This window comes from Calidris pugnax, unplaced genomic scaffold (assembly GCF_001431845.1).
Source record: "Calidris pugnax isolate Ruff unplaced genomic scaffold, ASM143184v1 scaffold364, whole genome shotgun sequence".
Lineage (NCBI taxonomy): Eukaryota > Metazoa > Chordata > Aves > Charadriiformes > Scolopacidae > Calidris > Calidris pugnax.
Genome location: NW_015091109.1, coordinates 685,423 through 709,892, shown reverse-complemented (window position 1 = coordinate 709,892; position 24,470 = coordinate 685,423). Strand labels below are relative to the sequence as shown.

General features: G+C 41.6%; 1 protein-coding gene across 3 annotated transcripts in view; it reads right to left on the bottom strand.

Annotated features, from left to right (window-relative positions):
* The window catches only part of TRAK1 (trafficking protein, kinesin binding 1), a 105,711-nt gene extending 84,238 nt beyond the window's left edge, over positions 1 to 21,473 (bottom strand). For all 3 annotated transcript variants that reach the window (XM_014958037.1, XM_014958038.1, XM_014958041.1), the window contains exons 1-2: positions 21,361 to 21,473; positions 9,913 to 10,205 (exon numbers count right to left, since the gene is read on the bottom strand). In XM_014958037.1, the coding sequence (XP_014813523.1) occupies positions 9,913 to 10,205; positions 21,361 to 21,434 (367 nt within the window). In that variant the 5' untranslated portion in view covers positions 21,435 to 21,473. The remainder of the gene's footprint in view (positions 1 to 9,912; positions 10,206 to 21,360) is intronic.
* Positions 21,474 to 24,470: the final 2,997 nt, after the last annotated feature.

The following is a 24,470-nucleotide window of genomic DNA, read 5'->3' as shown; positions in this document are numbered from 1 at the left end:
ACTGCTGCTTTTGCATAATGTGATGCATATATGCACAGAGGGCACAAAGTCTGTGTCCCTTCTCAGAAACCAAGGATCAGCAAGCACTTGGCAAATTTTGTATCCCTGTATGTAAAATGACATAAAATTCTATTACACGTGTACCATCGCACAAGAAAGCATTACATTTTCTACTATTTAAGTAGGAAGTGCCCTGTTGAGAATTCTCAGAGTACTCAGTACTTCCTCCATTTTAAAAATGAAGAAATACACAACTCCATAATGTGAAAAGTCATCCCATTCCATTGGGCTGAGAAAATTCTGGAAACTCCTTCCAAGAAAAAGTCACTTAATCTAGCTCAACAACTCCCCAGTAGGCCCTGACTATATTAGGATTGTCCTTTCTCAGCAGACCACAAGCCTAAAGCCTGATCATATTTCAGGGATGGAAGCAATAAAGATGGGTCTTTCTCTAAATGTTTTTCCAGCAGATATTTCCTGGATGCTTGAGGCAATGGAACAGTCTCATTTGCCCAACGCTTTCTGTCCATTTAGACCATCATGGAATGGAGTGAACTGGTCATTACCAGTGGGAAAAGCTCTATGTAAAAATGAAAAACAAAAGGGAGATAAGAAACTTCAACCCCACAATTAGGCTGCTAGTCAGCCTACTGAAAAAGGGAAATACAGCATGTAGTCATCCATTATTTGAGTTCTATACACCCACACGGACACAGGCATAAAATTCTATTTGGGGTCCAGAATTACAAGTATTTCTTGAACATTATTTAACAATTACTCTGCACCTATACCTCTAATAGACAAAACCCCAGAACTCACCACATTCCTATTCAATTCCAGTTCTAGGATGCTTCAAACATGGCTAATTATACTGAAATCTTACTACTGCTGAACTCAGGACTGCACACACACAATGTGTGTGTTTTAATGTAAAGTGTGTGATTAGCTTCTAGAGCAATGAAAACTACTTCCAACAACAAGAAAATTCACTCCTCCCAACTCACTGACTTGCCCAAAGGCAAAGACAGCCTTAGCATCCTGCAAATCAGAAGTCTCACTGCTGGCTGCAAAGCCAAACTGCTGGAAGAAAACCTCTTCAACAAGAAACTGTCTCATACCTTTAAAACTCAGACTCCTCAAACAGCCATGGCAGCTTCTGTAACTTCACTGGCATGACAGGATTTCGGAATTTCAAGTCCCGCCACACCTTTAACCAAACCTGTATTTAAGCAGTGGTTCTTCTGCCTCTACACATGGAAAATATTGAACAAAATCCAATCTTCCATGGGAAAATAAAAGACCCCATGCCAACCTTGGTTATTCCCATTCTGGGCTGCCACAGCAAGGCTTCGGCTGAACTTTAACTTGGTACCACACACTGTGCTTTCTCTCTTCCACACGTAGATCTCAACTGGACTTCCCACCTCGTGTAGGTGGGGCAGCACAGGGGAGGCAAGGCAGTATTTATGGTAGCCAAGTGGGCACGCTCAATCATGGAAAAGGAATTCTGGATGAGAAGTCCAGCCCACAGAGAAGAATGAATCACCCAAAGATGGATTCTCATCATCTTCTCTATGTAATACCATACCTCACTTCAGTTATCTACCATTTCATATTTAAATTCATACAAACATGCACTAATAAAAGCAAGGATAGGAGCTGAAAGGAGAAAGATTCTCAAGTGTTTGCTCTTCTTCCCCTCTCCCACTCTCTTTCCCCTAAACAAATACAGCTTCATCAATTGGAAAAGAAAGGGTCCCTCCTCCCCAGAAGTTTTAAAGGATTTGTGCAACAGTAGGGAAGCTGCACAGATCATCATCACAGTTCTTCCTTTGCTACAAAGGAGAACTGGTATGAAGGCTCAGATCATTCAGTGTTGCTCAAAAGAATAATGTGGTGCAGGAAAAAATCATTACATTGACTAGGATGCCAGCTGAAATGGAAGAAAAAAAATGCTGTTCCTTCAGTTCTGCCACAGTAGGCACTGGCCAAGCCTGTCTGTGGAGTGGACAAGCCATGGAACCATCTTCTCAGACAGGTCACTGGGCTCAGCCTACATCTGCAGTTTTGGTTATGTAGAGCACTAGTATTTCCAGCACGTTACCTTCCTTGGTAGGAAATTCTACTTAAATTTGGCAATTGAAAGCATATTGAAGTAGTAAGCTGGGAGAAAACTTGGCTTAGCCAAACACGCCAAATAAAGATTGGGACAAAGCTGGCAACAGCCAAGCTAACAAACATAAAATCACTGGAAACTGCAGTTCCAATGTGAAGAATGACCTTGTTTATTAGGTTAAAGTCTCCCTGTTTCAGTTTCATCCTGTATAAACATTCCTGCTGAGTATACAAAGGCAAGACATATCTTATTGTGAGGGGCCATTAAACTATTAGGTCCCTACTGTACATTAAGCCATAAGTTTAAATGAATTTTGCTTCAGAATGGAAAATTTTTCTCCCTGTAGATAAGTGCAGCCATACTCGTGCTTTTATTTTTACATTAAACAGAAAAGGAAACTCCACCACCACAGCTATTCTTTTAGAGCAAGAACAAAAGCTATTCATGTATCAAATGCATGCTGGCAACGTTCTGTTCAACAGCAGTAAGAATAAACACATTCATTAACCATTAGGATCTTTCAGCTGCCAAGACAGACTGAGAACGTCTCAAAAATCCATTGATAGATCACCGAGTACAGAAAACCCTGAAAAGCAATTGTCCTGCTTTTGCTTGTTGTTCAGCCCAGCTACAAAATGTGCCAGTCCCTAAACAATGGCTCTCAATGAAGCTTTAGAATCGCAAGCAAAACATAATTCTTATGTAGCTTGCTCTTCACAGATGTTGATTTTAAAGGGAAAATTTGTTGATACACGATAGACACATACACATATATTGAAGGAGAAAGGTAAAGCTGCAGTCAGCATGTTATGAAGATAAATTATGGAATAAAAGTATTTTCACATATTGAAATACACCAAGAATCAAGTGTAGCTTTTTAGTCTTCCAATATTAAAGTGCACTGCAACAGGAAAACAAAAAAGACAAAATGAAAAAGCACCCTCAAAAAAGGTCCACCAGGCACTTTCTCCAGGAGCTCTTTCTCCAAAGAACACACACAGAACACTGATGAATACTTACTGCTCTTGCTCTTCTCTACCCCAAATAAAGCAGACCTTTAGGAATAACAGGTGTTTCCCTAAACAAGGGAAATCTAGAAATAAATGTCCCACTGGACTTCAGTAATTCTGGCAGTTGCTTTTACAGTGACTCTAGAATTGACAGTTTATCCTGAAACCCATAACTCCTCTTCCTAGTATGATACAAGTAAGCAAGAGGACTATATAAGGAGCATAGCAGTAGCAGCAGAATTCAGTAGCAGTGGGGATTTAAAAAAAATAGAAATCATAAAAAACCACCCCACTAAAAAAAAAAAAAAAAACAAACACACCAAAACACAAAAATGTATTCCTTGAAATGAAAAAAATTGTGCCTGGATACAGCCTAAGAGGTAGCGTAACAATCTGTCACAGGAGATGAATCAGGAAAAGCACTAAATTATTGGCAAAGGGAAATAGTGATGGGAAGCAGGTGGGATGAAGGGGTAGAGGAAGGCTGAACTGTGTGAAATTGACTGAGAATCCATCAAAACCAGCTAGAAAATTCAGAGGCAATGATGCAGTAGGCATAGACAATAAGATCATTTTGTTAGAATATGCTGTACAGAACTGAAGTCAGACTCATAGAATAGTTCCAGCCATGCCGTGGGAGCTCTCTCATTTTAATAGGACTAACATTTCTGGCATACTTTAGAGAAAGAAAGAGTGCTCAGAATTTAGCAATAGCTGCTTATTGGAAGTAGCAGGAAAGAAGAGGAAGAAGAGACCATAATTAGATCAGGCTTATGGGATGAGACTGGGAACAGCAAAGTAAATGGACTGAAGTAAGAGCCCATGTTCTCAAACTTTTAAGGGAGAGACTGAGAAAGTCAGGAGAGGAGAAAGCTGGGGTGTGAAAATGACGGAGGTTTTTCAAAATATAAAGATGAAATCATAAGGGGAATGAAGAACTAATATTCACCAAATCCTGCAAAACTAAAAAAACAAATACTGGCAGAAACCAGCGGGAGACTGGTTTGTGCACCACTGCGCTGTGAACTTGCATAATAACACAAGCAGCAGAATCAAAAAGGTTTCAGATAAAGTCAGACAGGGTCCAACACTAAGCAGACACTAAAAGAACTAAGCAGGGATGTACCCTCTATATCCCCAGCACAACAGTTCTGCATGATGGGGGTACTTATGCTAAGAATGAACTACTGAGAATGGCTGTGCACGTGCTCTCCATATCCAGCCTCTGAGCTGTTGCTGGAGTCAGAAATACAGTCCTGGGCAAGCTGGTCTGACTCAGGAGAACATGTCTCATTTTCTTCATTTGAGTTCCAGCTCCACCAAGAAATATCTTTACACCTCTTTTCTCATATCAGCAAAACTGAGAAAAACATGGAAGTACCACCCCAAAAAAAGGATCTAAAGAAAGGTAAGTGCTAGAGCAAGTTTAATGCTGCGTAGGGAACTACCACTAAAAGAGAAAGGTAACCACAACAGAACTCAGAGACGTTCAAACAGAGAGAAGCAATTAAAAGCGGTTATTATTTTATCAATTCTTTTATAATCATTTAATGCTTAGAGGACAGCCACCCAGCCAGTAATAAATACCAAGCACAAATCAGAGCAACCTGTTCAATATTCTCAGAATACCAAGCATCCAAGGTCTGGTGGTATCTCATGCACCCAAAACAGGACAGCCACAGCTAGAGCATGTTCCCATCTCTCCGGGGAGACCTTGTAACAGCCTTCCAGTACCTGAAGGGGCTACAGGAGAGGTGGGGAGGGATCTTGATCAGGCCATGGAGCAGTAGGATGAGGGGTAATGGTTTTAAATTAGAAGAGGGGAGATTTCTATTAGATATTAGGAAGAAATTCTTTACTGTGAGGGTGGTGAGGCACTGGAACAGGTTGCCCAGAGAAGCTGTGGCTGCCCCATCCCTGGAGGGGTTCAAGGCCAGGCTGGATGGGGCTTGGAGCAACCTGGTCTGGTGGGAGGTGTCCCTGCCCAGGGCAGGGGGTTGGAACTCCATGATCTTGAAGGTCCCTTCCAACTCTAACCATCCTATGAGTCTGTAACACAAGTAAAGCATTCTAGCAACAACCTGTATTACCAAAATCCATAAGGAGTTATCTGGGGGCAGTCATGCTTTGTCAGACTCAGAACAGGAAGAACTTGAATGGAAATTCTGTAGGCATTCCCTTTAAAATTGACTACAGAAAAAATGGTCAGAATCACACCGCTTATCTGTAAGATCAACCAGCCATCAAAACTGGCTGAGGTTGCCACGAAAAGCAGTAACATTTGACTGTAGAGAACAGAAACTGTTTCATATGAGAACATCATTAAAGCCTGACTAAGGATAGAGGCAGGACGAAAAAGCAGAGAAAACTTTCTGCACCCAAATGTCTTTCTTGTTAGGAGATTGCGTGAGGCTTGAGAGCAAGAAAAAGTTGTTTTCTCTGGATGTTATGACTACCCATCATTGCAGTCAGTGCAGGAAGGTAGAAGTTACACTACCTGCAAGGTCAAACAATACCATCTTCTCAGAGATACCTCCCAGCTGAGAGAAAAAAAAAAAATGGGTTTGACCCCAGGGATATAACTTCATTTAAAAAAATAAAATAAAATATCAAAAATCGACTTGTGTTGATTGCAAACAAAATAAGACACAGAACCGGTTATCACCACAAATAAGTTCACAAAAACCCTCAGGGACTCACCCAGAACAGGACAGTGAGAAAACACACTCCTACATGCATTCAGAAAGAGTAATTAGTACAATGACCAAGTGAATCATGCAAACTAATGAAGGAGCTGGGCAACTTAAATCACAGTCCATTCATTCTCTCCCTTTTCAGAGAAGGATGAAGGAAACCTACGTGGCATATTAAGCAGTTTGCTCTTGAATTACAAAGTATATTGTGCCAAAATCATTGCAAATAGCAAGTCTTCAGACATGAGAAAGCAGACTGGAAGTTAGCTTACTGAAGATGGCTGTTAGGTGTATTTTAAGAGAAGCAAAGGGGGAAGAAGGGAACCCAGAAACCTCTGACAGCCAGACACCTGTCACAAGAGAAAAATCTGTACTCCTGTGCTATTTCAGACTTCCATCCCCACTGTACTCTCCATTTCCAGAAGGACAGGATTTCTCTGACAGCAGTTGATGGACAAGGAAAAAAGGCTATCAGACTAAGAGGCTTTTATAATTCACAAAACTGAACTATGGAGCAACTTAGTAATACTCCATTTTATCACACCAAGATTACAGCCCTTCTGCTCTACAAAAAAAAAAACAGGATGGTGGGTGTTAGAGAAGGAAGCCCCCAACCCCAGTTGCTGCTTCCATCAACACCTGACTGGAAGTATCCAGGTCTGTGCTGCCACGACAGGAAAGACCCAGACACCTTGAAAAGCCCTTCGATTCCCTTCCCAGCAAGGGGGACACTAGATGGTGCTACATCCACGTTCCTGTCTTTACACTCTCAGATGAATAGTTACAGCAAGAAAAAGAAAAGTTCAAAGGAAAAAAACAACTGGGACAAGACTGGTGTCTTGCACATATAGCAACAGCCAGCCCCTTCCATGTGCTGACCCACTGTCCACCAACCTTGGGACCTCAGTCTCTTCCTGCCCATGTACCAGTAGGAGGACCACAAGTGATAGCAGCAGAAACTCTGTAAATCAGGCTACATTGAACCCTTCTCTTAAATCTTGCTAACAAAAGCCAAAATGAAGCAATAATTAAAAAAAAAAAAATATATATATAATATACTACAGCAGTTACTGAATCCATTTTCAGGTTTAATACTATTTATACTATTATTTAATACTATTAGAAAATATTAAACAAAAAAGTTACTGGTAGAGCTCATAACAGCTCTTAAAACATTTGCAAACACTTTTTTTTTAAATTAATCAATTGTCCTATTTCATTTGCCCTTCTATTCTCAGATTAGCACAGACTCAGAAGCAGCTGCTTGCACAGGCACAGCACTGCAGCTGCAGCAACTATGAGTTTTGGATTACTTTATATCTAATTCAATGGGAAAAAAGTAATCTTTGAGGGTGCTGTCCCCCACTCAGAGGAAAAGTTTCCTTAGGCCAGCGTTACATCTCACTGATTTTTGTCACCCAGGCCCACCCCTGCAGGGCTCATTCCCTGGGTTATACAGAATCCCTGGATTCCATCCAGACCAGTTGCTTAAAATACCTCCAGTTGCACTCCCACAGAAATCTGCACAAGCACAATTCTGGGGTGGTTTGGGGACAGGAAATGTTTAAGCCAACCCTATATCCGAGAAAACATGCTTAGCACAATCAGAATTTGCAAGGCACCCTCAGCCACATTTACATCTGCTCTCGGGTCCCAGACAGGAAAGGCTGCTGAGACAGAACACCAGAGTGCCTCTACTGCCAGCAAATGGGATGGGGGGGTGGCAAAACCCCACCCAAAACAGCAAAATTTTTAAGTTCTTTGAGTACCAACGGCCTTCCTGAAAGTTAAAGAGCAAAATGTGCACATCATACAATTTGTTCTTACCATTTCAGAAGGCTTCACCACACAGCACAGCAACTCAGTTTCCCAGCTTTTTTTTCTTAACTGTGTTCAAGCCTTTATTTGCAAGAATTCTTGCAGATGGCTTTTACAATAAGCTCCAGGTGTTAGTCTTAGACTAAAGGAAAATAGATTACTCCGCTGAATTTGAACACGCCTGCTCTAGGACGAATCAAGGCTTAGCATCAGAAGAAAAATTATGGTATGTGCAGGCTTGATAAGAGCAATTTCTTTCCTGCTAAATAGCTTAAAAGTATACACAGTGCTAACCTGCCAGCCAGACCTACACAAAATCTTCATGTTAAAGCCTCTGACAATCCTTATTCCTCTGCAAGTATTTCTTACTGCCTGTTTCAAAAGTATACGCTGCATATTAGCACATACTACTGAAGAAGTAGAGATTTTACCAAGGAAGTATAAGACCAGTTCCTAACTCCGAATCTATGCCCTTTGACACCTTTAAAAAGCATAGCAAACAGCTGAAACTCAGAAAAATCCATTTAAAAAGAAAAAAATCCATAACCAACCAACAAGACGTACTACTTCTACTGTAAGTCTTACCATGTTGTCTCCAGGTCACAAACAGTACAAATTTGCTGCTGCAGAACAGCTAATTCATAAAAAAGCATTATAGGAGCAATCAGTAAACCACACTTGGCTGATAACTAAGCAAGAAGAAGAGACTTAGAAACTACACCAAGTTTGAAGGGTGTATGGTAGGAAGACATGCACTGACCTCCATTAAAAATTAAAGTAAGACAGAGTTTGTCTTGCCTTCTAAGGAACCATAATCAAGAAGGCATCTTGATTCAGGGAAGCTGGTTGTCTGGGCTTGTAGGCAGAAACAGAAAAACATAACATCATTCTGTTAAGAGAGGAGGAAGGGGAGAGGAGAAAGGACACAGCCAACAGAACAGCCTGCAAGAAAGATCCTTTTACAAGGGGCCTAGAAAAGAGTTATAGTACCAGGAACACAGGAGTTTCTAGTCTATCTGCCAAGCAAGTACCTGAAAGCAGTCAAAAGAGCGACCCATTGATAAACAAGCTCTAAACCCATGAACCCAAGGGAGAAGGGAAGAGGAGTTAGTTTCTGTTAACAAAACATTTATATTACATAGAATCTGACTGAAAGTGACCTCAGTGTTAATCCTGCTGCTTGTCTTCTCAATGGAACAGGGATGGACACGCAGACCATCTCTCCCCTTCTACTTTCTTTTCTCAGAATACCAACCCTTAGTAACTACACAGCAGTCAGGCTGAGCTAAGTTAAGGCATACTACAGAAGTATCTGTTGATGATCACCATGAACTAATTCTCTGACCTACAGACAATTCTAGAAATGGCTGGAAGTAACTGAGGATGAAAGGTGTCTGGCAGTCCATTAGAAGGGCTCCAGTCTTATTTCTATTATTCTCAGCCCTCTCATTTGTCCCTCCCGAAAACTCAGCTGACTTCTCAAACACTCCCAAAAGACCTTGGAACTGGCAAGGTCACTTTAAGCTAAAAGAAGCTTCAAAGCTCAGCCAACGAACCATGCATTTGAAATGGAAACTGTCTGTCATTTCATAACCATATCCATGACTAAACTGAGTTAGTGATTATTCAAACACAAAAAAATTGGGCCAGCTGACCACATCACTAAATATCTAATTCTACTTAAAATACCACACTTAAACACATATTCCATTTATTTGTATGAACTCTATGATAAAAAGCCATTTAACCTTTCATACAAGAATGCAGAAGAAGCTGTTTCTTACACATTAGTTCTGGAACTAAAAAAGTTAATTTGACAAAGATTGAATGGTTTTAAAAAGCAAAAAGATGTACTGCCAAAACATGTTACATACTGTTTCTCCCACCCCCTTCTCCCACAAAGCATCTCTTGTATCAACATAAAAACTACATTATGTTGAACATTAGGACAACCATTCCATAATTTTAAGCCACAGTATTTCCATCCCCTCATTCCTGACTTTCCGTTGGTTTATTTTCCGAACAAAATTCAAATGGTTCAACTTCCCAAGCATTTAAGTACAGTATCCTAGTTTGGTCAAGCCTATTTGCAAGAGCCTTAAACCGTACGAAGTGCTTTCACTGAAAACCCATAAAATCACTTCTTAAACAAGAAAAACTACGCAGAACAGCAGCAGCATTGTCCGTGAACCAGTTATCTCCCCAGCAGCTTAAGAAGAGAAGTTTAACTATACATTTCCGTACCCTTCCCGCAATAAAAGGTTGGGCTGCTTACCAGTAATGGTGCAGGCATCTCTGTACTCTCTGCAGTCTGGCACATCATCTTCCACTGCTTCACTTACATAGTGCTCTTCATGAATGCCTGTGTCACAGGCTAGGACTGCATGATTCGACGGCTCCGAAGGAGGCACAGTGGCGGCCAAAGTGCAGTCGTGCAAAGCTGTGGCGTCCAGCTTGGCAGGTTTCACAGGGTTGTACAAACTGCCATCAGGGGGACCAGCACTGGAGACTGGGTCTGGCTGGCAGAAACAGAACTCTTTCTCTTTGCTAGAGTTGGCTTCGAGAAGTCTGCAACACACAAAAGAAACAAATGTTCAATTCAAGCCATTCCAAAAAGCTTAAATCAGAATAGATAGTTTTCTGTTCTTTAAAGATTAGTTTAACCTGATAAATTCAGCAAATACTGAAAACCAAACAGTCTTCACAGAGCAGCTGCTTATCTTTGCACATTCATATCAAGTAGGAAAGTGTTATTTCTTGTAGAGAGTTATTAACTAATGGCTGATTAAACATCTAGATTTTTGCTTAACTCAGCTTGGGGTAAGCAGAGTCCCTCCACCTTGGCTCATTCACCTCACGTCAGCCCAGGGAAAGCTCTATGGGTGAGCAACAGCACAGACAGACCACACATCACTGGTTGATTTCCTGGCACTTCAATAACATCATCATCATTTGAAATTGACTGATGCCAAACAATAAAGAAATAATTCGGAGTTTCTACTGTAATGCTGCTAAGCTTATCCTCTCCACTGGGCTACCCTGGCACAGCCCTTCACTGCCAGTTGGTACCTTTGCTCCCCTCACAGAGCGCATGGGGAAACAGAAATCGAGGTGCACTGGGTTAAGGGGATATCCACGTACTGAGGCTGAAGCACTGGGGAGCGGTAAATGGGGAACAAAGTCCCTCAAAGACAGATACCAACGCCCCCAGCAAGATCAAATTGGCCAGAGAAGGAATGAAGAATAGAACCTCCTATCCAAAAACTTCACTGAACTTCTTGGATAAGGGGCTAAAGGCACTGCAGTAACTGGTGGTACCACTTCTGGTTAGCAGCAGCGTAAGAAGAGATGCAGATGCTCATTACTGCTGGGAAAGGAAAATACAATTGTGGGACTGCAGAAAACCAGACCTAAGAAAGGACTTGAAAGGCAGGAAAAAGGACTTGATATCTCTAGCAGTTACACAACAGCCAAGGAACAAGCCACACAAGAACACCCAGACAACAGGGGAAAAGCAGAAAGACAGCCAGCAAGAAGACAGAAACGTACTGGTCTGCAAGCAGGTGTCAGTGCAACTCAGTGTGCAAGTGCAGCAACAGGACATGCTATGTTCAGTCCTTCACCGAGAACCAGAAATAAAAGTTTCCTGGAGAATCCTATGAAAAATGTTCTCTTTAATCTCTAGGAACATGTCCAGATAATCTTATTTTGCTGTTATAACTCAGGATTTTGACATCTTATTTTCTGGTATTTACAGTATTTCACTTCACCAAAGCAGGACATTATTCCTTGAATCTCATTGTAAGACTCAAGCCTTTGTCATAAAATTGTCAAGATGCAGATTATGCATTCGAGACACTCTGGGAGTAAACTTCAAAGAAACCTCGCAGAGTTATAACACTGTACCAGCACCATCTTTTCTTAACCTACTTTTCCCTTTCACCACAGGCATAAGAACAAAGCAAAATTATCTCCCCCTCTCAGAATGTCTCAACAAGGACTTGTTTACACTGAAATCAGAACAGCACAACTGGAAAAAAGATGGGCAACATTAACTCTGGGGAAATAAACCTCCTCATATGCAACATAACATTTCATTAAGTCTTCCTCAATTCCATGCAGAATCACAGAACCATAGGGGCTGGAAAAGACCTCTGGAGATCATCTGGTCCAACCCCCCTGCCAAAGCAGGGCCACCCAGAGCAGGTTGCACAGGAACGTGTCCAGGCAGGTTTTGAATGTCTCCAGAGGCGCAGACTCCCCCCCCTCTCTGGGCAGCCTCTTCCAGGGCTCTGCCACCCTCACAGAAAAGAAGTTCCTCCTCATGTTTAGATGGAACCTCTTATGTTCCAGTTTGTGCCCGATACCTCTTGTCCTGACACTGGGCACCACTGAAAAAAGACTGGCCCCATCCTCCTGACACCCACCCTTTTAGGATTTATAGATGTTGATCAGATGCCCCCAGCCTTCTCTTCTCCAGGCTGAACAGACCCAAGTCCCTCAGCCTCTCCTCGTAAGAGAGACGCTTCAGGCCCCTCATTGTCTTCGTAGCCTTCTGCTGTCCCCTCTCCAGCAGCTCCCTGTCCTTCTGGAACTGGGGAGCCCAGAACTGGACACAGATGGGGCCTCCCCAGGGCAGAGCAGAGGGGGAGGATGACCTCCCTCCACCTGCTGGTCACACTCTTCTTGATGCCCCCCAGGATGCCATTGGCCTTCTTGGCCACAAGGGCACATTGCTGGGTCATGGTCGTCCTGTTGTCCACCAGGACTCCTAGGTCTTTCTCCTCAGAGCTGCCCTCCAGCAGGTCAGCCCCCAACCTGTCCTGGTGCAGGGGGTTATTCCTCCCCAGGTGCAGCACCCTGCACTTGCCCTTGTTGAATTTCATCAGGTTCCTCTCTGCCCAACTCTCTAGCAAAATATATTTGCACTTCTGCATGGTATCACTTAACCTGGAACTAGTTCTCCTACCGAGAGGCTCAAAATCTGTATTTTGTTGTAATCATAATAGCTACAGGAACAGATTCAATCCAATGATAAATTTATAATACGATACCCTCATACAACTAGTACTCTGCTGTGGCAGCTGCAGAAAGTTTCACTCGAGTGCTTTAAAACAGAAAATCTTACGGTTCCCCTGCAAAGCATCCATTATTGCTGCGCTATCACAGCACACACTGAAAAGAACAATGGGGTCACTTGTACTGATTATTTTTAAAACGGTTCCCTTTCAAGTGGCTCTTTAGGAATAACAAGAAGGAGATTACTGATATTAGAAATCAGTTGTTCAAATGAAGTTGGAATCAAAACGCAAATTTTTGTTTTCCCCTCTGCATTGAAGATAGAAACAGCTTAAGCTATAAACAAGTAAATATATTGGAAATAAATAGACTAACAGTCCATTTTGTCCTAGTCATTACCACACATCTGTGAATCACATTTGTTTTGGGAAACTGCGAGATAAGTCCGCTGTTATGAAGAAGGGCATGTCTGAAAGTAAGTAACTGAACGCATTAAAAGGACTCTTCAGCTCTTCTTGCTCTCCTCCCCATGCCCTGCCTTAGCAACTACAGGAAGCCAGCAACACACCACCACCACCAAATGAAATAGCACTGATAAACCAAAGTGTGATTTGTGTATTAAAAACATTCAAGTGAGTTCTAGAAATCCAAGATCTGGTAACTTTTCTTGTCACATTGACATTCAACATCTGACACAGCTGGTCACCTTTACTCATTCACCACTTTATGTCTCACACACTCCTCACCAAAAATGCTTTTGGCCATAACATTGCAAGTTGCATTAGATGTTTGTGCTGAATGAGTTCTACCTCTCCCCCTTCACTCCACTCAACATTCACCCCAGTGAGGTTCCATGGAACCTTCAAAAGCTGCACTGGATCCACCAGCTTCTGCCTTGTCACTGTTCAGAAGAAGTAAAACAGAGAGACACATTCAGAAACAAAAGAGTCATCCCTGCTCTTCCTTCACACAAGCTGTTTTACTGTTGGCACTTACAGAAACCATAAACAAACAGAGCTTGAAAAAGCAAACAAGCATCAAAAACCACTTCCCCCAAAACCCACACAAGTCAGTTTGCATGGTCTGCTGCAGAAGGCCCTGTAAGATCTACGTAAGCAAGTCAAATTCTGGATTAATGGAGAGAATTTACCTTAATTTTAAAACCTTGTATCACGAAGGGAACAAAACAGGCATAAATGCATACCCCTGCTCCCTTTCACTTATTTAATATCCTCCATTTCAACACAGTGGAAAAATGTTGCTCTGATTCTGTCTGTCAAACCCAGAGAGGCACTGTTTGCAGGGCCTCCCTTGCGAGGCAAATATTACCACCTAATCCAGGGGCACATACTTTCTCTTTAAACCCTCATCTAAATCTTCCTGTTGCAGAAAAGAAAAACAAACTACAGCTGAGTAGTATTTACCAGGTTGCCAGAACAGCCACGAAGGGAAACAAGACATTGGAGCTACTACACTCGTGAAATATGAAACATTAATGTTATCCTTTAGTCAGTCTCACCTGCATATACAGTACTCAAAACAAGAAGATGATACAAATTCTTATTGCAGTGTTTCATGTTTACTCTGACATCCAAATGTAAACAAGTTATATGTCTTTCTACGGTGTATGTCAACAGCAGTCTGCACACAAGATTTAAATAACTCTTCTCAGTGGTATATAACTCAGTGGCCGTATCGCACCATTTCTACCCATCTAAATACAATGGCAGTTTGGGGTGAATAATATATTTCTTTAAACCCAGGTCCGTTTAATTTGGAATGTTTGAACTTAATTTTTCAGAGTAAAATTGTTTGCGAAAAGAACACAATTCCCTTATCATCTAAACATTTTCAACCAAGTTGATTTACTCTGAAAAAAACCAAAACAAAACTTTTTTGCAAGCTGTTTGTTAAAGGCACTCATTCAAAACTTGCACTTCATAAGAGCAATGACACAAAGACTTGGTCCTGCACTACTCCTCTGCACAACACCCAGATTTTGGTCTAACCCAATAAATGCTTAAAAGACAGTGTTTCTACACACCGAGCATGACTGCCATCTAATAGTGCATTTCCAAAATAATTTGGACTATGACTGCAGTGTAACTAAGACTTGATCAAGAAGTCCATTGGGTACTAATTGCAACGTACCCGTGGCAGCCCAGATTACAAAAGACAAATTATAATTAAGTTTTGGTTAGCCAGCACTGCATTCCACTTTAAAAAAAAAGAAGTTATCCATCTGCAATTACCAAGGCAAAACACTTCAAAGCTAACACATACTTACATAAGACAACAACCAAGATTTGAGGGTTTTGAGGTCAAGAAAAAAAGTCTCCGCACAAGTAAGCCATTCCTGGGTTTTGGCCATTAAAAAACATAAGTTTATTGTTTGCAGCGTGTTTTGATGTGAGGGTGTTGAGTTTCATACACCACATATTTCATACAGATACAGAGAAAAAAAAAGAACCACTTGCTGTCTCTCAGACATTTGAGAGAAAGTTCTTCTGCATTCAGGATTAAACACAATTTAACTATGAATCTGAAGACACAAATGAGTTAAAGTAGCCTTCCTCCCTCAAAAGCAGTAAGAGACATGAAGCTATTCAGCCACGTGCCAACCCAGAGCCCAGCAAGGCCAACAAATACATTTGTAACCTCGTCACATTATTCCCATCACCATCTTGGATTGCAGCAACAGCAATTCACTGTAGTCACCAAAGGGCTGGAGCTCATACCAATAACGTGCCACCCAAGAGCCACAGGCTGCACCCTACGGTCATTACTAAGCTTTGAACAATCTTTATTTCTTTATCTAACTCAGAGTCTGTGCTTCAAATAATACTTTCATTCATTAGTCAAAAGCAGCAGCTTGACCACTGCAAACATCTGCAAATTTGAAGAAATACTTACTTAAAAGAGGAGAAAAATCTTTCTAGTGCTTCCAACTAAAACTGTCCCTTTTCTTCCAGGTCATCCTTTTGCTTTGCATACTCTCATACTTAATTTAACTATTTGGTTTAGAGCAGCAGCACAGTTTTGAAGCAAAAACATTTCACTGGAACAGGCTGCCCAGGGAGGTGGTGGAGTCTCCGACTCTGGAGACATTCAAAACCCTCCTGGACATGTTCCTGTCCAACCTGCTCTGGGTGGACCTGCTTTGACGGGGGGATCAGACTAGATCATCTCCAGAGGTTCCTTTCAAGCTCGTATCACTCTGTGATTTGGTGATACTGTTAGCTAGCTGGTTTTTCAGAACATCTTTGGTGCACATGAACAATCAAATTTCCTTTTGAGTAGGAGAACCTGAAAACTCTGCTCCAAGATGCACTTCAAGTGCAACCTGCTGCCCAACAGGGACATGTCAAATAACCCTGTGGGCTACATCACTCACTGCAAGGTCATCTGGTGTGTACCTATAACATTTTGCTCCTTCAGAAAGCTTCAAACTGCACAGGTAAGTGGGACATTCAGCCCAAGGTGGCAAGCTAAATCTTACCTAAAGCAACCCAACAAAATCAGTAATGAAGATTTAAGAATGTTCAGTGCCAACAACTTCAATCTACTCATCCATCCCTACTGACCAAAGTATTTGCTAATTTCGACAGAACCTCAGGGTACCGAGGGACACAGAGATGTTTCCACTCTTAGCATCTGCCTGGAGCTACCGAGCTATGATCCTTTATTCTCATCTACTGATTTACTAATTCTCATTTATACTAGCTACTAACTGATGGTTAAACGCTTCAGAGGGCTTCAGGGTGTGCAAATTCATCCCTTTAATGTACTTGTTATGTCCCACCAAAAATGTTCTTCCCCGTTTTGTACATTGCTTTATAAATCCACCAAGCAGCTCTGTTTTTACTAAGCCTGCTAAGTTTTACTACGCTCTTTAAAAAGAACCCTTAAGCTTTAATATTGACATGAAAAAAATTTCTTCAAATGCAAAGTGCCCCACGTAGACACTGGAGCAAATCAAAGCCAGTTTATATGTCTGTCTTACCTGTGAAACAAATTAACATGCTGGCCTACCCTCTGCAATTCAGGTACTACAGCCTTCAGTCTGTGTTTTGCAAAATAATCACTGAATTGACCAAAGCAACTTCCTAAGACTTGCTTCAAGCATTCAACTTAATTATTTCTTTACTAATTCACATCTTGCATCTACAAAAGTTTGCATTTTTTTTTAAATTTAAAAACAATTTCTTCACTGAGTGAATGAGCTCAAAAGCCAGGCAAAATGCCTACATCCATTTAAACATACTTTGTCAGACGGTAAAGAAACAACCATTTGCAACAGGTCTGGCTTTTACGCACACACACATATACAATCACTAAACTGTATAAAGACTTCAGTATACAGATTGAATTTGATCCCAAATAGTTAACTGAGTTCTTTTCATCTTGTCCTGTATTATATACTCTCTTATAAACCGTAGGGGTTTTCTTTCCACCTGGGAGCCAGCTTTTAAAAATGGAGAATGCTGACTGCTTGCTTAAACCTCTCACTAGAGGGACATAAACAGTCAAAGTGTCACAGATGAATGACAGAATGTGACAAGCAGTTTATTTACCTTCAAACACTTTACATAAAAAGAAGTACTGTGTTTCTCATGTTGCAAGAGATCCATTATTTTTACAGCAAATTAAAGGGACAAGTATCTTGGAGAACTCGAAACTACAACGTTATCCAAAGTTTTGAAGTCATTTAAGTGCCTTTTGATCAAACATCTTTCCTAGATTACCCTAGAGGAAGCGCTGCCTTGCTTTCTTAACAGTGCTTTTGTGTTCAGTGACCCAGGCAGTCACACTAAAGCCATCTGCTGTCTCAGCATCACACAGACACTTTTACTCAAGCCTTATATTACATTTAAACTATACTCCATGCTTCCCCCTCCTCCATAGCGGGATTAGGAACTCTTTGATCTAGCCAAATGCAATCTTTTCAGAGAGATATCAACACCTGGTGGTTATGTCACATGCTATGAAGGACCTTCTCAGGAATATGCCTCTCAAAAGAGGGGCTCTTCGGCCTATGAAACCATTAAAGAGTATTTTTCAAGCTGAAGATTTGAAGTGTTTGTAGAATCACTTTTTATAAAGCCTCATAATCAACAAGTATTAAGCAGATGAAGGTATCCAAAATCAGAACAATGCCTGGCTGACTGCCAGCGGCATGGCAATGTCATTTAGACTAAAAAAGTCACCACTAGAGCACAAAAGCCAGAAGAGCAGCAACAATAACCAAAAAGATGCTTAAATGACAGTATAAACATGTAAAGCATAAGACCTTACTCTCAGAGTCCCTAAAGCTCCCGCTGTGACCTTGTTTGACCATTAAGTCATCAATCAAGACAGAGTCATGTTTTTTCAAAAAGTAACGCAAATCAAAACATCACAAATAGAAAGCCCAATAAAGAAAGAGAGAAAAAAAAAAAAAAGAGAGAGAAAAGAAAGAAAAACAGCCTACTGTTCTCCACAAACCAAAGTTTCTCACCACTAGGATTTGGCCTTCAAAAGGAGCCCATCAGTCTCCTCTCCCCCTCAGGCCAAGGCAGAGTGGAAGCACAGTGTGAGGCTCTGACCTTGGCAGCTGTGAGCCACCAGCGTGCTCTCTCTCACCCGCCTTTATGTAACGCTGCCCCTCTCCCCTCCGGAGCTCCTTCGGGCAAATATTGCAGGGTTCTATAAATAGTTCTTCCTTGTGTAAGGCTCGCATTACACTGGGAGCTTTTTAGAGCTCCTTCTCTTTTTATTTGATGTTCGTCACCAAATTTGTTCTCTCCCACCCCCATGAACAAATGAAATAGAAAACAGTTTAAAAAAAAAAAAAAAAATCAGTGCATTGCATTCCCTTTCTGCAATGCATCACACTACGGGCTGGGAGATCTTAGCTAGAGATGCTGCGTACCTGTCTTTGGAAAGGGAAAGCTGTTTGTCCACCACCACTGGTCTACAGTGTATGAGAACTGCATGCAGAGTCAAAGGAGGAATTACTCAGGTAACAAAGCAAAGCTCAGAGGTAGAGCAACACAAACTATAAACACCTCAGATGTGTACTTTTTCTTCACAGCCATGCACATGCAAGATGCTCATTGTGGTAGATCAATACAAGACGGGTCCAAGGGGCATGGGATCTAGTGACTTAACAGAATGAGCCCAAAAAACCAATAAGAAACACCAAATAATTTTGTATTTAGCACGTATGATCCCCTGCCTCGTACACAGCCAATAGACAAGGTAAACTACATGAACATAGAATCACAGAATGGTTTGGGTTGGAAGGGACCTTAAAGATCATGGAGTTCCAACCCCCCTGCCCTGGGCAGGGACACCTCCCACCAGACCAGAAAAAAAAAAAAAAAAAATCAGTGCATTGCATTCCCTTTCTGCAATGCATCACACTACGGGCTGGGAGATCTTAGCTAGAGATGCTGCGTACCTGTCTTTGGAAAGGGAAAGCTGTTTGTCCACCACCACTGGTCTACAGTGTATGAGAACTGCATGCAGAGTCAAAGGAGGAATTACTCAGGTAACAAAGCAAAGCTCAGAGGTAGAGCAACACAAACTATAAACACCTCAGATGTGTACTTTTTCTTCACAGCCATGCACATGCAAGATGCTCATTGTGGTAGATCAATATAAGATGGGTCCAAGGGGCATGGGATCTAGTGACTTAACAGAATGAGCCCAAAAAACCAATAAGAAACACCAAATAATTTTGTATTTAGCACGTATGATCCCCTGCCTCGTACACAGCCAATAGACAAGGTAAACTACATGAACATAGAATCACAGAATGGTTTGGGTTGGAAGGGACCTTAAAGATCATGGAGTTCCAACCCCCCTGCCCTGGGCAGGGACACCTCCCACCAGACCAGGTTGCTCAAAGCCCCATCCAGCCTGGCCTTGAACCCCTCCAGGGATGGGGCAGCCACAGCTTCTCTGGGCAACCTGTTCCAGTGCCTCACCACCCTCACAGCAAAGAATATCTTTCTGGTATCTAATCTAAATCCCCCCCTCTTTCAATTTCAAACCATTACCCCTCATCCTATAGCTACAATCCCTGACAAAGAGTCCCTCTCCAGCTCTCCTGTAGGCTCCCTTCAGATACTGGAAGTTGCCATAAGGTCTCACATCAGTTTCAGTACATTAGCATATATGCTGCCTACCAGTATATCTTCCCATACTACTAAAAAAGGCATGTATCAAAGATTTGTCAAACAGCTCAGGTATGGGGGAAACTATTGCACTAGCAGCAAACCACGTCCTCAAACCATCAGTTTCAGTACATTAGCATATATGCTGTCTACCACTAAAAAAGGCACATATCAAAGATTTGTCAAACAGATCAGGTATGGGAGAAACTATTGGACTAGCAGCAAACCAGGTCCTCAAATAGTACGGATGGGAATAGTGATACCAGAAACCTGAGAAGTGTTGCTTGTTTACACAAAGAACGTGTTTATACAAAAGAACATGAAACTCCCCACTTTTTTTAAGTTCTCCTAAGCCTCACAGAATTTGAAAAGATAAATAAGTATTCAGTATTGCTTTTCCCCTAGTTGGGAAAAGCTGTGGCATGACCACAATTTCTCTGAAATGCAGCAGAGGATGTAACACCACTGTGTCTGCTCTTGAGCCCTGAGCTCATTTCCCTTCCACCAGCGAAGAGGTGGAAGAAGAACCACCAGCAAGAGCACTTGACCACAAGCAGAACAGAGAAAAGAGGCACAAATGCAGCAGACACACATGAAGTAGCTCCTAGTAAAGTGGAAAGCAAAACAAAACACTCCCAACAACCTGCTACTGAACAGCACCTGGACCTATGACAGCATGCAATATGCAAAGATATTCAAATTAAAATACTTTACCATTCCAAGCCAAACCTCATACCAGCCAGCCAAGCCATACCTTCTTCCTCAGGACATTAAAGAGCAAAGGAAAGCAGTGAAACCAGCTGAAAGACCATACTGGAATGGTGGTTTCACCCCTCACCACCACTACTGTTTAAACAAAGATACAATTAACATAACTGCCAACAAATTAGGGCCAAGAGTTTTAGTTAAATAACCAGCAACAAAGAACAGACTGACTCAAAGCAGATATTTATCGTGATTTAAGACCTGGGGGGCAGGATGTTAATATTGTTTTGCATTACTATTGTTTTTCTCCCATTACAGGAGGATTTTTTTTTTAATTTCTCACCCTCCACAATGACTTTTAAGAGTCTGCATAGAGTTGATATAATTTTTAAAAATGCTGTTTTATGGGACTGGAGAAGTGTCATTATTTCAAATTTTAATAGCTGTCCTTCTGAAAGGATTTACACAAAATATCACAGATCAGAACTAAGACTGCTGCTTTACTATTTCTTATTGCACAGAGACTGTGAGAGCAGGGGTAAGAGGACCAGCTGATAGAAAAAAAGGAATAAAATTCCTTGCAAACTGCCCTAAAAAAAAAAACCACACACTGTACCTGCTGTGCCCTGATCCACTTACTTTCAGACTGAGTTTATTGCTTTGGAGCAAGTTGAATAATCATATGAAAGATGATTAAAAAAAGAAGAAAAAAAACCCCAAACAAATCCAAATCAAATCTGTGGAGTAAGAACATCCTTTTTTTTTTTTTTTCCAGAAAGTAAGAATTTAGAGTTTCCTACTGCTGCTAGAAGCAATTTTAAAGAAATCAGGAAGCTTACCTCCAAGAACAGTCAGACCACCAATTCCTGCTCTGAGTAAGAAGCTCAGATCTGCTTTGGCTCATTAGCATCATTGGCCCTCACTCCCTGGCAGCAAACCTCCCCACCAGCTCCAGCAACTGGCATGATCCGGTGAGAACCTCCCTCACTCTCCAAGGTTGTCTTACAACCCTAAACAGGCACAGTTTTCCTCAGAACCTATCCCACAATTTCTTAACGGGCTGTTAATATCCCTGGCCCTCTCATCTATTTTCTTTTCTCATCATGAAGTAGTTGCACATGGGAAAAATGCTTTCAACCATACACTATTATGTTTAAGAAGACACAAGTGAACTGAACCCAGCTCCGTCACAAGCTCTATAATGATAGCCCCTCTCTAAATCTTTGGGCTGGGGGTGAATACAGATCACAGCCATTTGCAGCAAAGAGAAAGCCAGACCTCCAACACTTGTGGATACTTGGGCCTTACAAGTCACTTTAGGTACCAGTGTTGAGTGACATAATCATAGAATTGTCCAGGTTGGAAGGGACCTTTCAGATCATCTAGTCCAACCATCATCTTAACTCTGATCAAAACCACCACTAAACCATGTCTCTAAGCACTAGGTCAACCCGGCTTTTAAATACCTCCAGGGATGGTGCCTCAACCACTGCCCTGGGCAGCCCAGTCCAATGTGCAATAACCCTTTCCCTGGAAACATTTTTCCTGATCTCCAACCTGAACCTCCCCTGGTGCAACTTGAGGCCATTTCCTCTTGTCCCATCGCCTGGGACTTGGGAGAAGAGACCAACCTCCATCTCTGTACACCCTCCTTTCAGGGAGTTGGAGAGAGCAAGAAGGTCTCCCCTCAGCCTCCTTTTCTCCAGGCTCAACACCCCCAGCTCCCTCAGCCTCTCCTCACAAGACTTGTTCTCCAGACCCCTCACCAGCTCCGTTGCCCTTCTCTGGACCGACTCCAGCCCTTCAATGTCTTTTTTGTGGGAAGGGGTCCAAAACTGGACACAGTACTCAAGCTGGAGCCTCCCCAGTGCCCAGTCCAGGGGCACCATCACCTCCCGAGTCCTACAAGACAATGGATTCCTAAACATCCAGCAATTCTGGGCCTTATACCAAAGCCTTGGTCACATGAACTTCCCAGCAACTGAGACACGAGCTGCTGACTAACAAGGGTTAGGCATCTCAACACATACCATTCCAACCCAGCACTGCTTCCCTTCAGCTTCCATAGAAGCTAATGGCTACAACAAAAGAGAGGAATCTCACAGCCCTTCTCAAAATGCTACAATGTAGTTTAAGAAAACAGCACAATTACTCTGTCAGGTCATTTTTCTGCTTATGAAGTTTGTGTGTATACATCAAGAATGAAATAGGAAAATAAGAATTTGCTGTTTAAAGGTTACTCTGTATATTACCATATACACTCGTCTGTGTTCTTGGGAACCTAGAAATGTTTATCTTAACAACAGGCTGTGGAATTCTAGGAAACTGAGCCAAATATCCATGGCTTAGTGCCATTAAAGTCAAAGTCACACTAGCAAAGATTTTGGAACAGAGGTTTTAGAAAATTCCAGGGGCATTAACATGAAGATGGCGAGAGCAACTCTGTGATACAGTCTAAACAAAAAAAACCAAACAAAACAAAAAGTCTCCTTACAAGGAAGAACTACATAAGAGCACAAGCTAAGGGGTAAAAATGCAAATTAAATGCAATACTTGCTATGTTTTTGCTTCATTTACAGACTAAGCTATCTTACTTAATTACGCAATGAAATTGAAATCCAGCATTGTGGCTGTCCCCAAAGGACCACAAAAATAAAAATCTGAAGTCACTCAATACAGATGGAGTAAATGGTTCCAAACCATTTGGAAACTGATTTTGGAAAAATAATTGCAATAACACTTAAACATGACGCTTCTGGAAGGTCTCCTCAAATAAATTCCTGTATGCATGTACATATTCTCCAAAACACAGAAGAGATGGATAGTACTGGACATTGAACCTCACTCACCAAGAGTCACGGCGCAGGCAGTAAGAGAGCACCTGAGCCAACTTCCCCCTGCCAGCTCTTGCTCTATTGTAAGTCTCTGTTGATGGAGACCTAAAACTACTGTAAGTGGACTGGGCAAGCCCACCTGCTTACCGATCAGTCTATTCAGTTTCCCACTTATCAGCATGCCTTATGACTTATTCTTATCTTAGCACCCAGTCAGAAAGAATTCTGAGTATACCGAGCCAGCTCGCAGCGAGGGGAAACAGCTCTTCAACGAACTTTATTCCTGCACGTCAAGGATTTTTTTCCTGTGTGTACTCTACAGCTTAATTGGTAGACTGAAATTTCTCTGAAAACTTTCTCTCAAAGTGAATTTTTTCTCTACAGCATCAAAAGCAAGCCTTGCTCGAGCAGTAAGAGGAACTGGACAAATTCAGTAAAATATTAGATACATGTGGTAAAGGTGGAAGTGCACAGAACAACGTGTAGGTTTACAAGGTTGGAAAACACAGCATTTGAAGTACTTCAAATTTTCATTTCACTCAAAAAAAAAAAAAAAAAATCAGTAATGTTCCCTGCTCCTATTTAAAAGAAAGCACTTCTTGATGCTTAGAAATTTCTTCCTTCAAATTGTTTTCTCATGATCTAAATTTGGCAGGGCAAAGGTCCTATCAGCCTCAGAACCACAATTAGGATTCTTTTTCCCAAATTCACGCACACACTCTACTACAAGCAAAGTTATCACTCCCAGTACTCAGTTTCCTTAAAATAACAATAACATTTACTCAGATTTAAGACCAGAACATCTTCTAGACTTTCAGTACCCACAGATATATTAGAAGATAATCAACTTTTCCAACATAGGAAAGCATCACTAAAGCCAAAGTAATTGACTGTTTTAGAGACTTTCACAGGTTTTCCTTGTGCATGAAGGAGAAAACTTCTGTCAAAGGAGCTGCGGAAGATTGGGATTTCTAGATCAACAAGCAAAATGGAAAGCAAGGCCTACAAGCACAATCCTGACTATAAACACAGGATTTCCTGAAAGGAACAAACCTCTTTACCTACTTTGTAAAATCCCTGCGTAGATTGCTCATTTCATATGCAAACTCTTATTT